Source organism: Watersipora subatra, chromosome 8, assembly GCF_963576615.1.
Source record: "Watersipora subatra chromosome 8, tzWatSuba1.1, whole genome shotgun sequence".
NCBI classification, from domain to species: Eukaryota; Metazoa; Bryozoa; class Gymnolaemata; order Cheilostomatida; family Watersiporidae; genus Watersipora; species Watersipora subatra.
Window position 1 is genome coordinate 19,708,853 of NC_088715.1, and position 16,546 is coordinate 19,725,398.

The 16,546-nt window shown below is 35.1% G+C and overlaps 1 protein-coding gene across 1 annotated transcript in view; it reads right to left on the minus strand.

Moving 5' to 3' along the window:
- The window catches only part of LOC137401394 (tetratricopeptide repeat protein 28-like), a 37,909-nt gene extending 23,380 nt beyond the window's left edge, over positions 1-14,529 (minus strand). The window contains exons 1-11 of the mRNA XM_068087721.1: positions 14,503-14,529; positions 12,286-12,369; positions 12,021-12,045; positions 11,277-11,307; positions 10,897-11,024; positions 8,327-8,358; positions 7,522-7,579; positions 5,259-5,344; positions 4,312-4,434; positions 2,071-2,211; positions 135-241 (exon numbers count right to left, since the gene is read on the minus strand). Coding sequence (XP_067943822.1) covers positions 135-241; positions 2,071-2,211; positions 4,312-4,434; positions 5,259-5,344; positions 7,522-7,579; positions 8,327-8,358; positions 10,897-11,024; positions 11,277-11,307; positions 12,021-12,045; positions 12,286-12,312 — 758 coding nt within the window. The 5' untranslated portion in view covers positions 12,313-12,369; positions 14,503-14,529. The remainder of the gene's footprint in view (positions 1-134; positions 242-2,070; positions 2,212-4,311; positions 4,435-5,258; positions 5,345-7,521; positions 7,580-8,326; positions 8,359-10,896; positions 11,025-11,276; positions 11,308-12,020; positions 12,046-12,285; positions 12,370-14,502) is intronic.
- Positions 14,530-16,546: the final 2,017 nt, after the last annotated feature.

Genomic DNA, 16,546 nt, shown 5'->3' on the forward strand with positions numbered 1-16,546 from the left:
TTGAAACAATCTGGCAGTCATACTAGCTCAAACATCAAAAACAAATGCAAATGATGCAAAACTGCCACTACTTTTTGATAAAATCCACTAAGATTTCGCGAAAGTTCATCTTTAAATCTGTAATAAATACGTACTGATAACGCAGCGCTTCTTTAAAGTCAGCAGCTGCTTCAGCGTATCTCTCTCTTTGTTCCTTAAGTTTGCCTTTTTGTATGAAGAGATGAAACTTTGTTAGTGCTTCCTATCAACAGAAAAAACAGGAGGAGCTAGCTCCAGTTAATTCAAGTATAAATTAGATACTGCATTTTACTCTGCGCATAAATGTATCTTGGCTTTACCTAATGTATGGTCTCACGACCTTGAAAAATTCTGCCATAATTGGAATAATACTATGCTCTATAACAACTGACATCCTGTAGTTCAGACCAACAAACCTTGATTACAGCGAATCCATCTGAATATGCAATGCTTTGAAGAGAAATCTCTTTCAAAACTATACATAGAAAAAGATGAGCATTATTTTATAACCACACTGCATCGAGCCAAAGCTGCAGTAAAATTTATTTGAAAACATGAACCCTGGCTAAGGTAGTTGAACCAAAGTCATGAGCCCTGACCTATCTAAATGTGCATAACTGAACCAAGGTAATGGACCCTGACCTATCTAAAGGTGCATAACTGAACCAAGGTAATGAACCGTGACCTATCTAAAGGTGCATAACTGAACCAAGGTAATGGACCCTGACCTATCTGAAGGTACATGATTGAATTAAGGTAATGGACACTGACCTATCTAAAGGTGCATAACTGAACCAAGGTAATGGACCCTGACTTATCTAAAGGTACATAATTGAACCAAGGTAATGGACCCTGACCTATCTAAATGTGCATAACTGAACCAAGGTAATGAACCCTGACTTATCTGAATGTGCATAACTGAACCAAGGTAATGGACCCTGACTTATCTGAAGGTGCATAACTGAACCAAGGTAATGGACCCTGACTTATCTGAATGTGCATAACTGAACCAAGGTAATGGACCCTGACTTATCTGAATGTGCATAACTGAACCAAGGTAATGGACCCTGACTTATCTGAAGGTGCATAACTGAACCAAGGTAATGGACCCTGACCTATCTGAAGGTACATAATTAAACCAAGGTAATGGACCCTGACCTATCTAAAGGTGCATAACTGAACCAAGGTAATGAACCCTGACTTATCTGAAGGTACATAACTGAACCAAGGTAGTGGACCCTGACCTATCTGAAGGTACATGATTGAACCAAGGTAATGGACCCTGACCTATCTAAATGTACATAACTGAACCAAGGTAATGGACCCTGACTTATCTGAAGGTACATAACTGAACCAAGGTAGTGGACCCTGACCTATCTGAAGGTACATGATTGAACCAAAATAATGGACCCTGACCTATCTAAATGTGCATAACCGAACCAAGGTAATGAACCCTGACCTATCTAAATGTACATAACTGAACCAAGGTAATGGACCCTGACCTATCTAAAGGTACATAATTGAACCAAGGTAATGGACCCTGACCTATCTAAATGTGCATAACTGAACCAAGGTAATGGACCCTGACCTATCTGAAGGTACATAACTGAACCAAGGTAATGAACCCTGACCTATCTAAATGTACATAACTGAACCAAGGTAATGGACCCTGACCTATCTAAAGGTGCATAACTGAACCAAGGTAATGAACCCTGACTTATCTAAAAGTACATAACTGAACCAAGGTAATGGATTCTGACCTATCTGAATGTAATGGACTCAGCAATGGAAACAGTGGTGATCATGACACAGATTGTGGTACAGTAAAAGCCCCAATGGAAAGCTAAAAACTTTCAGAATGAATATTCCATTTTATCAGCTTCAGTCCGGGCTTACTTTTGATTTTACTGACCATAGATACCAACTCATATTACACCAAACTGACAAAAATGTTGAACCAAAATCAAAGAAAAACATGCATCAGATAGTTTTGGAAGCCTTCATTTTATAGATGTGGCCCTTAATATACGTGTAGATGAATTTGAATCTAACCTTCTCATCATCAGCAAGAATGTTGCCCTGGGCATCCATTGCTCCCTCACCAACTGTGTAGCCTTGATTTAACTTCCTCTCTGTCTTGTTGTCAACAATACTCGAAGTCATACTGTTTGACGACTTGTTAAGATTATTTCGCTACAAAATTGTGAAAGCCTGACACTGCACATAAAAAATGAGCGATTTCATATTAACGGCCTCAAGTTGTGCTCATTTACATCTGCTTGTGCTTCGTGACATACAAGCTTGTTCCCTCGAAGGAATAGTTCCTGGATATTAGAAGTACTAACAATTACAGAGACACAATGTGTGGTTAGACATGAGAATGCTCCAACTGCAACATGAGACAGTTGTAACTACAACATGAGACAGCTGTACCTACAACATGAGACAGCTGTAACTACAACACGAGACAGCTGTAACTACAACATGAGACAGCTGTAACTACAACACGAGACAGCTGTACTACAACATGAGACAGTTGTACCTACAACATGAGACAGCTGTAACTACAACACGAGACAGCTGTAACTACAACATGAGACAGCTGTAACTACAACACGAGACAGCTGTAACTACAACATGAGACAGCTGTAACTGCAACATGAGACAGCTGTAACTACAACACGAGACAGCTGTAACTACAACATGAGACGGCTGTAACTACAACATGAGACAGCTGTAACTACAACACGAGACAGCTGTACCTACAACATGAGACAGCTGTAACTACAACACGAGACAGCTGTAATTACAACATGAAGCACTTTCTGTTTGCTTATGATTATTGGAATAAAATCTTAAATATAGCCTCAGATATATTGCTATACGTGTTGCAAATGATTTAAAGATAGGTTAGTTGGAATTCGAGGCACTGCCGAGTAGCAGTTGTAGTGCTGATGATACTGTACATTTATCATTTATAAAAATATGCATGACCATTAACACTATTTTCAGGAAAGTCTGGATACATTTTTTTCTTCTGAGCAATTTAACTGCGATCAAGTTTTGTTGATTTTAATCTTGAAACATCCTGACAGTCAAACCTGAAACAAAATCTCAGATGATAGGAAAATATCTAGTAATATCTAATGTAAAATATAAAATGATATATTAAATATCATATCCATAAGGCATCAGATCAACATTAATTCTTTCACAAGAAAAGTGTTTAAAAATGTTTACAGTTTTACCCTAGCTAAACTCTTCACTATGAAAGGCATTACACGACTATCTCTGAAATGTGCAATCATGGTATGTATTGAAGGTTGAAAAAATCTAATAGCATGAATATACAGTGCGCAAGGCTTACGACGGTTTACAATAAAACCCTGTTATACAATTTTTTTGCCCTGCGATGTAGAACATAATGATTTTTCGCCCTCTCTACTTGAAATATCTTTCGACATACATGTACGATGTCAACAAAAATTACTCTCGAAATTCAAATTTGGCAGTCGGTGTGCTGATTATGTCGAATAATAAATATGCCTCTATGATATTCGCCAAAATCCCTCTAATAACGCCTGAAAGAGATACGATGCAAGTATCAGCATATTCGATAACTCAACATAATCAGCGCACCGACTGCCAAGTTTTAGTTTTAAACAAATTCTTAGTTAATATCTTGATGTCTTCACATGGCGAGGGCAAAAAAACGTATAACAGGGGCATCATAACTAAAGGGCGCACTTTATTAACAGTGAAAAGTGCACATTTAGTGTGTGCAATCGTGAACAGGATATGCAGTAAATGCGCAATGGGTGTGATAAGAATGGCCTGACCTTGTGGCTAGAGACTACCAATTTAAATGTAGCGAGCTCAAATCCAGTATGACGGTGATTTTTCTTCACTAAAACTATCGCTATGACTGAACAGATGAACAACAGACAAACACTGATATTTATCTACATATATATTTCTCAAAGTATGTCTGTCTGTCGTCTGTCTGTCATTCCGCCTATAGCTATTATTAGAATAGCTGTAGCTGGACAACAATGCTGACGCAACGTCTTGGCCTACCACCATTAAAAACCTAGCGCCTATTAACTAGCTTACTGGAATTATTACTCTTAACTAGCTTAATTGGTTTATAAGCTAGTATATTATATATATAATATATATGGTGTATATATATATATATATATATATATATATATATATATATATATATATATACGCGTCCATACATTACATATATGGCAACACAATATATATATTGCGCTCTATATAGCTTACCTGATTATTATCTGCTGCAGGGCGGTGATCCATCTGATTGCCTATAACTGTACGTCTCCGTCTTGGTGCTGGTTTGGGTGGCTGAATTGGTTTTATATTGGTTCTTCTAGTAGTTCGGGTGTCCTGTATAAAGAGTTATTAGTAACTTGTAGCATTATACTACGATTCACAGTACATTATATTGTATCATGTACAGGTATATATACATTATGTTGTATATGCACATTATATCTACAGTACATTCACCTTGACATATCTGATGAAAACAATCTGATGCATTAGCTGAAAGAACACTCCTGGAAAAAGTGTGGAACAACAAATATAGCGAGGCAAGTTTTACAACTCTGGGTAAACAAGTTAAATTAAGAATCAGTTTAACGGTTCCATAAAACCGATATGGTTGATGACGTCAAAATGGATAATGACTACTAACATAAAATAATTAAAGACAATAATCTTTTGAACACATCTTATTAGAATTATATGATCAAAAATGAGAAGTTGACTGGACGCACTTGAGAATCGCTAGTTCTTTTATAGTTATCTAAACTTGTGTATGTCAACTAGCATAGAAAATCTCACAAATTTGAGAAAGCGGTAAACTTGAGAAGAGATTATTTGTTTATCAATAAATATAATAAATTAAATACAGAGCAATGATTTTACTTCTTTACCTATTTAGAAAAATTATATAAAGTAAAAATATGTGATTATCAGATACAAAATTTTCACAAAAGCAATATTATGGAAACTTTAGATAATCAACTAAGCAACTTTGGCATTATAAAACCCATCCTTAGATGAATAATGACTTGTTTAATTTAATTACAACTAGTTTATGACAATTATCAATGTATTTAATGCATGACGGTTATGATATAGCTTTCGTATTGAGTAAATACTGGATGCCGAGATTTATAAATATGTAGGATTAAATGAAAACTAACTGTAACTGCAGGCAGTCCTCGAGTAGGTATTGCGTCTGTCAGTGGCCTTACTTCAGTAATTGATATATCAAAACTAGGGTTGTTGTCTGCCTGCAAGCAATGCATACAGTCATGTGAACTTAGATGGCAAAGCAAGCTGTCAGAGTTTCTAAACTGTTTGAAACACCCAGGTGGAGACAATATACAAAAACTTATATTTAATTGAAACAAACTGATTGCCAGAGCTATGATATAACATAAATATGTATATCTGTGGTCAGTCAATATTTTATACATTTACATCTACATGTATGATGAACTAATAATGCATGCATATATGTATATTACAATTTAAAGTTGTACTCCTATAAATCTACAAAAGATTAGGTAAAAGGGGATAAAAATACAGTTCCAGAAAAATTGATAGCTGCCATTTTAAAAGCTACTGGGACAAGAGCGAGTTTGGAAGAGAGATTGGATGCAGAAAATCTAATAAATGATTTTGACCGATCAACTACATGAACTGATCAGGCCACTCGATTAATTGCGTTAATCAACTACATGAATTGAACCAGGTCACTCGATTAATTGCGTTAATCAACTACATGAATTGAACCAGGTCACTCGATTAATTGCGTTAATCAACTACATGAATTGAGCCAGGTCACTCGATTAATTGCGTTAATCAACTACATGAATTGAGCCAGGTCACTCGATTAATTGCGTTAATCAACTACATGAATTGAACCAGGTCACTCGATTAATTGCGTTAATCAACTACATGAATTGAGCCAGGTCACTCGATTAATTGTGTTAATCAACTACATGAATTGAGCCAGGTCACTCGATTAATTGCGTTAATCAACTAAATGAATTGAGCCAGGTCACTCGATTAATTGCGTTAATCAACTACATGAATTGAACCAGGTCACTCGATTAATTGCGTTAATCAACTACATGAATTGAACCAGGTCACTCGATTAATTGCGTTAATCAACTACATGAATTGAGCCAGGTCACTCGATTAATTGCGTTAATCAACTACATGAATTGAGCCAGGTCACTCGATTAATTGCGTTAATCAACTACATGAATTGAACCAGGTCACTCGATTAATTGCGTTAATCAACTACATGAATTGAGCCAGGTCACTCGATTAATTGTGTTAATCAACTACATGAATTGAGCCAGGTCACTCGATTAATTGCGTTAATCAACTACATGAATTGAGCCAGGTCACTCGATTAATTGCGTTAATCAACTACATGAATTGAGCCAGGTCACTCGATTAATTGCGTTAATCAACTACATGAATTGAACCAGGTCACTCGATTAATTGCGTTAATCAACTACATGAATTGAGCCAGGTCACTCGATTAATTGCGTTAATCAACTACATGAATTGAGCCAGGTCACTCGATTAATTGCGTTAATCAACTACATGAATTGAGCCAGGTCACTCGATTAATTGCGTTAATCAACTACATGAATTGAGCCAGGTCACTCGATTAATTGCGTTAATCAACTACATGAATTGAGTCAATCAACTAAATTGAGTCAATCAACTGAATGGATCAAGTGAATCAACTCAATGATTTAAGTAATCAACTAAATGAATGAAAGTAACCGATTAAATTTATTAGGCAAATCAAATAAATGAATTGAATCAATCAGCTATATGAATTGAGTTTGAGTTAATCAACAGCGTGAATTGAGTCAACTAATGAATTGTGCCAGTGAACTGAACAAAACGAGTCAATCAATTAGGCACTAGAGTATTACAATAGATCTAGTCATAATGAAAGTGCTCAATCAGTTTTCAAATGGCTGTTAAAAGAACCTGCAACAACCGATCAGATAAACATAAAAGACTCAACCTTTTCATAAGGAATTTTCTAGTAATTGAAGTAGGCCATGGCAAGTTATGAGCCCAAACGAAGCTCTAAGCATTTGATTCCTTAATGTAGAAATACTTCTTCATAGCTATATGAGAATGCTTTATAGTTATGAAGAAGCTATTGATATAGCTATATATAACTATATCAACATCAGCAGCAGAAATGGACTACTAAAGAGCTGGCCTTGAGACTATCCCCTGACAACATCCCACATTTAAAAGTTTAAAACGAAAAATTGCACTAAATAAATTTGCATTTGTTGGAGCAGCAGGTGTGATTTGTTAAAAAAGTTTTTCAAAAAAAACTGTATAATAAAACTGTATAAAAAAATTTCATGACTGCATATCTAAGAAACATGGAGTAAAGTGAAAAGCAAAATAATGTACATGCCTGAGGACTAGCATTCATATCTAGTAGAGCGTATATTTCCTCTAACTCCCGAAGCTACAAGAAAAAAAGAATATAGCAATGCTGACGAGTAACAAATGAGCACAAAAATGTTTAGAAGCAAAATTCAACTACCATAACTCCTCGTCTGTTTTAATATCTTTATGGAGAAATAAGGAAAATAGTGAAAAACCTATATTGATACTAAATACAGTATTGTTAGAACCTTCAGCACAAATATTAAACATGGTAAGGCAGCTGAAAATCTTGAAAGAATGACTGCAAACCTGTTGAAACCGTTCAGTTGTAGCACATTTGATAATGAGGTTTAACACAACCACCTCTTACAATATATAAGATAATAAAACTGGACCAACTAGAAATTGACAATGCATAATATGGTTTTATGAGCATCTTGTAGGTCTATCATGCTTTGAAAACGTTTGATGGAAAATCTTTTAGCTGCGAAGCTAGTGGGGAGTGAGACAAGTTTGGTTGACTTCCTGATAGTCATCTTTTAGTTCAACAATGTGACGAAGTATGAAACGAATTTGTATTTAGCACAATTCAGTAAAAGACAAACAGAAAGAGCTTGACAGCTAAGTAAGAGGCAAAGTGTGAAAACTGTTTGATAAGCGTTAGATTTACGCAAAGGAACATTATACAATTTTATTCAGATTACAACTTGGACAATAAATCAACTTTTCACCTACATTGCATCATTAAATGAGAAATAATAACCAACAGAATAGTAAAAAGAATATCTCTGAGACACCTGAATATTACACAATATTTTATACTTACCTCTGGTGCCAAGTCATATTGTTCTTCCCTACCTGTTAAATGTATCACAACAATCAGAATCAATGCAGATAAAATGGCAGTGTCACACTCATGCATAAAGACAAACTGAGAAAGCATTTGTTTAAACTCAAATGTAGATACAGGTAAGAACTATATGTAAGTAAAAATTTGACATTTTAGTATTACACTGTAAATCCTTAGTTCGTCAGCTCAATGATTTTTAAAGGTATGACTGACAGACCTGTCAACCTGGTGCTATGCAAATGAGGGAGAAATTAGTCTCTAAAGCCTCGCCCCAGCGGACAAGTTGTTAAATGGGGACCAAGGCAGACTAATATTGTATTTCAGCGACAAAATTATGCTTAAGTGAATTGCAAAAATATAAAAACAAATCATGGGCACCTTTTGCAAACTTAATGTTTTATATTTCAGTTCTGCAAAAAAAATGTATCATATCCATGGTGATGAACATAACGTAAACACAAAATTCTCAAAAGCTTACTGTAAATGAATTTGGTAATTAGACAGGGATGCTATATCATCTCTACATTTGAGTCTGCACTGATTTGAGATGAGGTAGCTGCTGCTCCTTGGTGTTCCTAGTTGTAGGTTTTGGCCAACTTTTTAAGACTTGACTGAATGGTGGATTGTATCTCACAGCTTAAAAGCAAAAAAATGTCCCGGCCGTAGGAAACGCCCACCCAAAGAGCTATACATATAAATTTTTGTTTGGTAGCGCGCTAATCCTACGAAAACAAATATTCTGAAATGTTCGAGTGCCTAGTTCGAAGGCCATAAAATTACCAAACGATAATTCTATGCATGAAGGCATAATAAAGTGTCTTTTTCGATACAGCGAGTCTTTTGTTATCATTAGATCACGCGCATGCCGTTAATAGCGCTAATAGCTACAGTAACTGATAAGTAAATGGCTCGGTATTTTATCCTAGAGCACAATGAATAAATCTGGGAGTTTACCGGGAGATTTTATTTTTGCGGGAGGTTAACATCAATTCCGAGAGGGTCCCGCAAAATCCGGGAGAGTTGACAGCTCTGACATTGACTGATAAAACTTCAGAAAAATGACATTAGCAACAATTCACCAAAAATTTAACACTTGAAAATCGAAACACTTGAATTTCACTGACAATAAACCAGTTTTTAGCATTTGGGTCATACATGATCTTGGAAGTCGGTGTGGTTAAGTCGGGTGTGTGAGATTTGGAGTTATCTACACTAGCAGAAGAAGAAAATTCTCACAATTACTTTGCAAAAAAAAATTTGATTCTAGCTTAATTACAGCAGATTTTTTTGGTCAATATACTGAATGCATGTTTACGATTAGTGCGAAAACATAGTTCTGAAAAAACTGGCGTTGAAGTTTGAGAAACTAAAACCAATGCGCAATTTTGTTTACATTTCAAAACGTCATAGCAACCAATATCAAGAAGTTATGATATTTATCTAGATTTCTGTATTTATATACAAAAAATAATGCTGAATTTAAAAATCTAAACAGATTTTAGCTGGCTGTGATAGAAATAGCCGTATATCTATCGGAAAATTTATTACTTATTCTTAATTTTGCATATATTAAAGACGGCTTGGCAGGCCTTGGCAGCATAGCGATTCTGGGCACAGCCGTAGTATCACCAACAAAACCTTTAGAAATATATTAATAGTAACATATTGCACACCATCTGACACTATATACTCCGATATTGGAAATTCGAATAGTTATTCCTATGATTAAATCTTATAATAAACATAAAATCGAATAATTATTCTTATATTTAAACATTATATAATCTTATAAGAATCGTTAGGAAAATGTCATCGTCATTCCATTTACTTTCATAGCTTTTGGCATCAGTTGGAATACCAAAGTACTCATTAAAAGTCTCCAAAATGTCAGAGTTATCTTTAAAATCGGCAAAAAAGAGTCGATTTACGTTTATCGGACGCTATTATTCAGTACTTCCTGTCTAACATAGCAACGGTTCTAAGGGGGTTTTCAGAGGGGGTTGAGACTTCTATTGGCTAAACTGACTCCAGATTCAGAAAGATCCCTCTTTGATTGGTCTGGCTGCACGTGTTACAAAAATCGTTACCAATATTATAAATTCAGTTAGTGCAACTTTAAAGTCGGATAACGCAGCTTCGTGATATGCGACTTAACCATGGCTTTTGAGATCGCCACCCATTTTTCTATGTGAAAATGCTTGTTTCAATTAGAAACGCAAAAACCAATCTACTAATGAAATGCCACAATTTATGAATGTTAGGCATTTGTGAAGTAGTTGATACTGGGAGAGGGTACTACTTACACTGAGAAAGGTTACCAGAGTACACAGGATACCAGTAAAAATCAGTAATGAGGCCAGTTGATGGCAGTGCAAACTCAACACTTTGACAGTACACGGCAAAACTAAAAGCATAGGCCACTTTGACAGTACTTGGGAGAAGGGAAAACACTCGCCACTTTGCCAGTACATTGCAGAAGTGAAAGCACTTGTAAGAGTACTAAAGGGAGAGTAACAAACAATAGATAGCAACAGAGTATGCCTTACTGAGGCTATGGTCATGACGATCAACAGCTGGTTCATTTGCAGGAGGAGGGGCAGGGACAGACTGAGGAGTAGCACCAGACTGTGTGGCAGAAGATGTGCTATCATCAACGGATGCCCTGATGGTGCTCCTATCAATGAGAAATATTTGAATTGGGAAAGTAAAGTGTAAAGAAATACACCAATAAAATGTTAGTAAATGATAGGAAAGAAGAGTATATCTAAAAATCTATTAAGATGAAAAAGGACTATATCTATAGACTACTGAGGTAAGAGATGAAAGAGGACTATACCTATAGACTACTAAAACATTGGTCCATGAAAAACAATACAAGAATTACATGATCGTATGGTTTGCAAACGAAACTGTGGTTATCACTTACCCATCATCAGCTGATTGAGGAGGCCCAGAACCTAAAGTAATTAACACAAAACATATATCAAACAAGGAACTATGTTTTTACAAAGAGATCTTTTAAAAGCATCGTTTATAAAAATATAATAGTCAAATAAACTATGTTCCATATATTCATAAAAATGAAGTAGCAACACAACGTAGAGGCAACTTATAGCCATGCCCTCCATGTTAAACTTGGTATTTATTTTTTTAAATATGAAAGCTATGCATTACACTAACACCCAATAGAAAATTGCTGTAGAGCAGGAAATTAAGCTTCAACACAACTAAATAACGCAATAATGAAAAAATTATTAGAAATATTGACAACACATGCATATGTGCGTAGATTGAATCTTCCAATATTAGAATAGTTATTTTCATTTCCTTTCTGACACTACATGAAAATTATAAAGTTTGAGCAGTAGGAACACTTACTTATATACAACACTAAGTATTTTACATTTAGTGAAATACTAAAAGTGATAAAAGTCTTAACCAAGTACTTTTGGAAATTTACTTAGGCTTCATCTGAGTTCATTGTTTTCCATGCATATTAAAACCTCATAAATGTATTCTCTATATATTGCAGACACTAAAATAGATTAGGTTTTTGCAGATTAAGTAGTATTCACACTAGTGGTTGAATCATCACTCAGATACCTTGGTAATGAATTGCTAGCAATACACAAAGAAGAACACAAATGGCTGAGTGATCGTGCATTCTTACCAAGGAGTCCAGAGTCTGCAGAGGCCTGAAAGCATAAAGATAAACAAAATGAAGATTTATGTTCTTTTAAACTATCAAAATTCAAGCACGAAACTAAGAATAGAAATTGCTTTCGTAAGATTCACTCAATAGATACATATACATCTGAGTTGAGCATCTATTAAAACAACAAATACATTGCCGAATCACCTAGGCCATAGTATTAGCCAATGATAAGTGTTTTTTTTACTAATTTTGATGTTTATGAAAGTAAGGAGATAAATACCTGAACAGGATAATTCAGATGTGCCATTTCTGCTTGCTGTAGAGTCAACTATTCACATCACTTGTTAGATTGACTCATATGAAACTGGAAAAAAGCGATCAAACTGAAACATTGGTGACATGAAATGAGATGATAGATTGACAGGCAACACCCTCTTTATGTACATTGGAAATTATACATATTATACATAGATGCTTTCTGCTCGAAAGTGGTTAACTTATATAGTCAGTGCTAAAACCCACAAGTGTCTACCATCAGTGCCTCGCACAGATTGAAGATTTTTTAACTTTCCAGCACCTAAGCTATGGCTCCTGCCTGTAAACAGGTGACCTCTTACTTGTGCTGTAAACTTCTGAGATGAGTTTATAATAGTTAACTTCTTTTTTACAGTAACCGATAATAATAATAATAATCTCTGAGATATTTTTTAAGTAATGTGAAGTTTTCTCTTAAGTAATGTGAAGTTTTCTCTTAAGTAATGTGAAGTTCTCTCTTAATTAATGTGAAGTTCTCTCTTAAGTAATGTGAAGTTCCCTCTTAAGTAATGTGAAGTTCTCTCTTAATTAATGTGAAGTTCTCTCTTAAGTAATGTGAAGTTCTCTCTTAAGTAATGTGAAGTTCTCCCTTAAGTAATGTTAAGTTCGCTCTTAATTAATGTAAAGTTCTCTCTTAATTAATGTGAAGTTCTTTCTTAAGTAATGTGAAGTTCTCCATTAAGTAATGTTAAGTTCGCTCTTAATTAATGTAAAGTTTTCTCTTAAGTAATGTGAAGTTCCCTCTTAAGTAATGTGAAGTTCTCTCTTAATTAATGTGAAGTTCTCTCTTAAGTAATGTGAAGTTCTCCATTAAGTAATGTTAAGTTCGCTCTTAATTAATGTAAAGTTTTCTCTTAAGTAATGTGAAGTTTGATGCGTTGACTAACTGTAGGTTAAATGTGTCAGAAAAAATGCTCATTTAGTTTGTTCTCCCTTAAAACACTATTTTTCCAGACAAAGCCAAATCAAGTACCTTTTCAGAAATCAGAAGAAAAATGTATAGCAACCCAATCACCAAACACGTATTTCAAGTTAAAGATGTGTTATCTTGTTCACATTAATGATATTGTGACATGTTAATATATGATTGAATAAGAGATAAAACTAACTATACAGAGACTCAACTGCCTCCCACCAGGCATTCACAGTTTATGTTCTATACAACTTGTACATGGTATAGAATGCACTACTTCACATTTTTATGTATAGTTTTATGTCTTCTACTATAATATAAAAGGATGGATTATTATATGGAATTCTGTCTGACACTGTTTCAATAACAAGAAACAGGAAAAATGTAAAATAAGCTTAGAGCTAGTGTTTGTACAGAAAAATATGAGATAAGTGGCAAAGTGATGTCTATTGGGAAGCTCTGTAGCCAATTTACAAAAGGTTAAAAAAGAAAAGCATATTACAGTTCTCACTTAAAACTGACTGTGTAATTCTACTAGACTTACTTATATGAATAGTAATAATGGTGTCATTAGTATTAGTTGAAACACTAAATTTCATGTAGAATGTCAACAACTGTTTGTTTAATATTCTCATTGATCTTCAATGTGCTTTTTATATGCAGAAATACTAAAAATAATACGTTTATTCATAGCCAAGCAATGTAACAACTTTAAAGGACTAAACACGCTAAAAAACAAGGTGGAAGGTAATTTAATATATATATATGCGGTTAATAAGACAGTCTATAACTGAATTATTAACACAGATATTCTGATATTGAATGCTTGCTACTAACTATTACAGGTCATTTTTCAGTCAAACAAACAATGATAATCTAATTTTTTTGGATGAACAAGTGTTGCTGTTTATTGTTGTTAGCATTATTGACTAAGCAAGTAGGCAACTTAATAACTGTTTGTTGGGTACATGATCATTTTAGAGATGGCAAACATAGTTAAATAGGTAGATTGCAACACAAAATAGAGCTAAAATAAAAAAATATATGCGTCAATAAAAGCTATTTACTTGTAAACAGTATCGTATATCGTTGAATAAAACGCTTAGTAATAGTTTTCACTGCGAATTGCTAGACATAGTTACAACACGCTGATCCGTCATTGTGCAAAGCTATAAACCAAAATCCCAATTAATAATAAACAATCAGCAACTAATAGACTTTTAGTCGATTTGAAGGCAAACTACGACAACTTAATCAAGCAATACTTACCAAAGTATTATCAAATAAGCAATGTCACAAAATTCTACTTTTAAATGACCATGAAACGATGTTCAGTAGATTTTTGAAAGAAGATAAATATATTTTAACAATTATCTAGATTAATAAAAAAAAACACACTACAACTTTTAGTTAATCTCTCAGAATGAAGTGTAAAAGATTTTTTGTACGATTGGATTTTCCTAATATTCAACGGTTTTCCTATAGCAGTTTCATGTGATACAGTGTCAATATATCCATAGAACGATGACCGAAATTGTACGTATACATATACAATATTTAGGTTAGCTCTATTGTTTCCGGTAAATTCTGGCTTCGCGAGAGTTTTTCCTATGACGTTTCGCTCTACGGGGAAGCAAAATTTCCAATCTCCTTCGTCAAGCTGTGGCACAATGACTACAAACTGCTCGAGAACTCGACTTTATAAACGCTTGTATTGCGAGAGACAGCTTCGCCGATCAGCATGTTCGCAAGCGATAGCTTTCAGAATCTAAAGTGTACCAGTCGCAAAACTTACGCTTGGTAACTCCGCTGGATGGAACCAAAACAGTTCACAAATTATAACAAGGCCGTATCTCTACGGGGTTACGCCTAGCCACCCCACTAACCCCAAGCTATAAGCTATATTTAGTTGAGATATTATGCTTTCCATAAATGAAACAAAATATTGGTGGGACTTATGCTCGACACAAAATATTCCACAAGACCTTGTTGCTCATGTTATGTAGCTATCTTCTCATATTTGATACCTGAAACATTGGATAAAATATTGGTTAGAGCCAATATTTCATCTTGTTGTTGTTTTGCTCATATGTATCACACCTTTGTGTGGTACATATGAGCAAAAATACCAACAGCTTTTACCCAGCACCCAGCTGCAGCGAAGGCACACCAACTGCTCCCTCCCTTGCCACCAGCCTTTACCACTGCGGCATTACACCCGTAGCACGATAGCTACAATCAAATTGACCGCAGTTCCTACTGTCAACACCTGTGTGCAACCAATAACTGCTCAGCAGCTTATGCTGCTGCACAATAGTCTGTCTGCTTACGTTTCATATCAGCAACAGAGAAAGGCATGACGACTCAGTAGCTCAGTTCACACTTTCGCTTCTTCTTGCTAAGGCTTCTCCTGAACAATAATTCACTGCCCTTTACAATGGACTCCTGCTAACAGTCTTCTGGCTTTCTATGAGATACATCTTTGGAATGACTAGCTAATCACACAAAAACCGTGGATAGTCACATAACAGCCCACAGTGCATGGAGCTTAGATCAGTGATTGTGAAGACAGAGATCGTCAGGTGCCCTAGTTTAGCAACATTCAATGTATCATTCCATTTGCGTGTAGTCATTAGATATGCGAGTATTGTTTATTTTTGTATATACATGTATAATAATCATTGTAGGTCTAGTCATAGTATAGACTTAGATGTTGGGGGCTGATTACTGTTTATGTTCAGGCCTGTTTTTAATGATCACAACTCATTTAATAGCACCTCTTGTATAATTGGTCATTTAGAATTTAGGTCACTTGTATAATTGGTCATTTAGAATTCAGGTCACTTGTATAATTGGTCATTTAGAATAATTGATACATCTTTGATGCCATCTTAAGCTTACAAAGGCCCATCCTTTAACTATGAATACCGCTGTATTCACATTTATGTTCATTCTTGTGCATAACACAAAACCAAACTGCAACCATCGCTAGGTTTTTGTACAACTTCAATACATTTATTCAAGTTGTAGAAAAACAAAACTTGTCAAAACAACTGGAGCAAGTTGAAGAAAAGGCAATGTTGGTATTCAAGCTTCTGCCACTTGGATACAAGCGTTGCTGGCGAGCAATCTTCTATGCTGTGCGCAAGCGAACCCTCAAAGCTCAAGTATGATGGCTGCTTAGCTTACCCATTGTTACACAGACAATGGCTCTGTGGTTTTAGCTGAACCTCGACAGCTGGATACATGCCCAGTTGCAAAGAGCAATTAAAAGTTGGATGTCATTGCTGTCATTACCAGTGGCCTCTTTTGA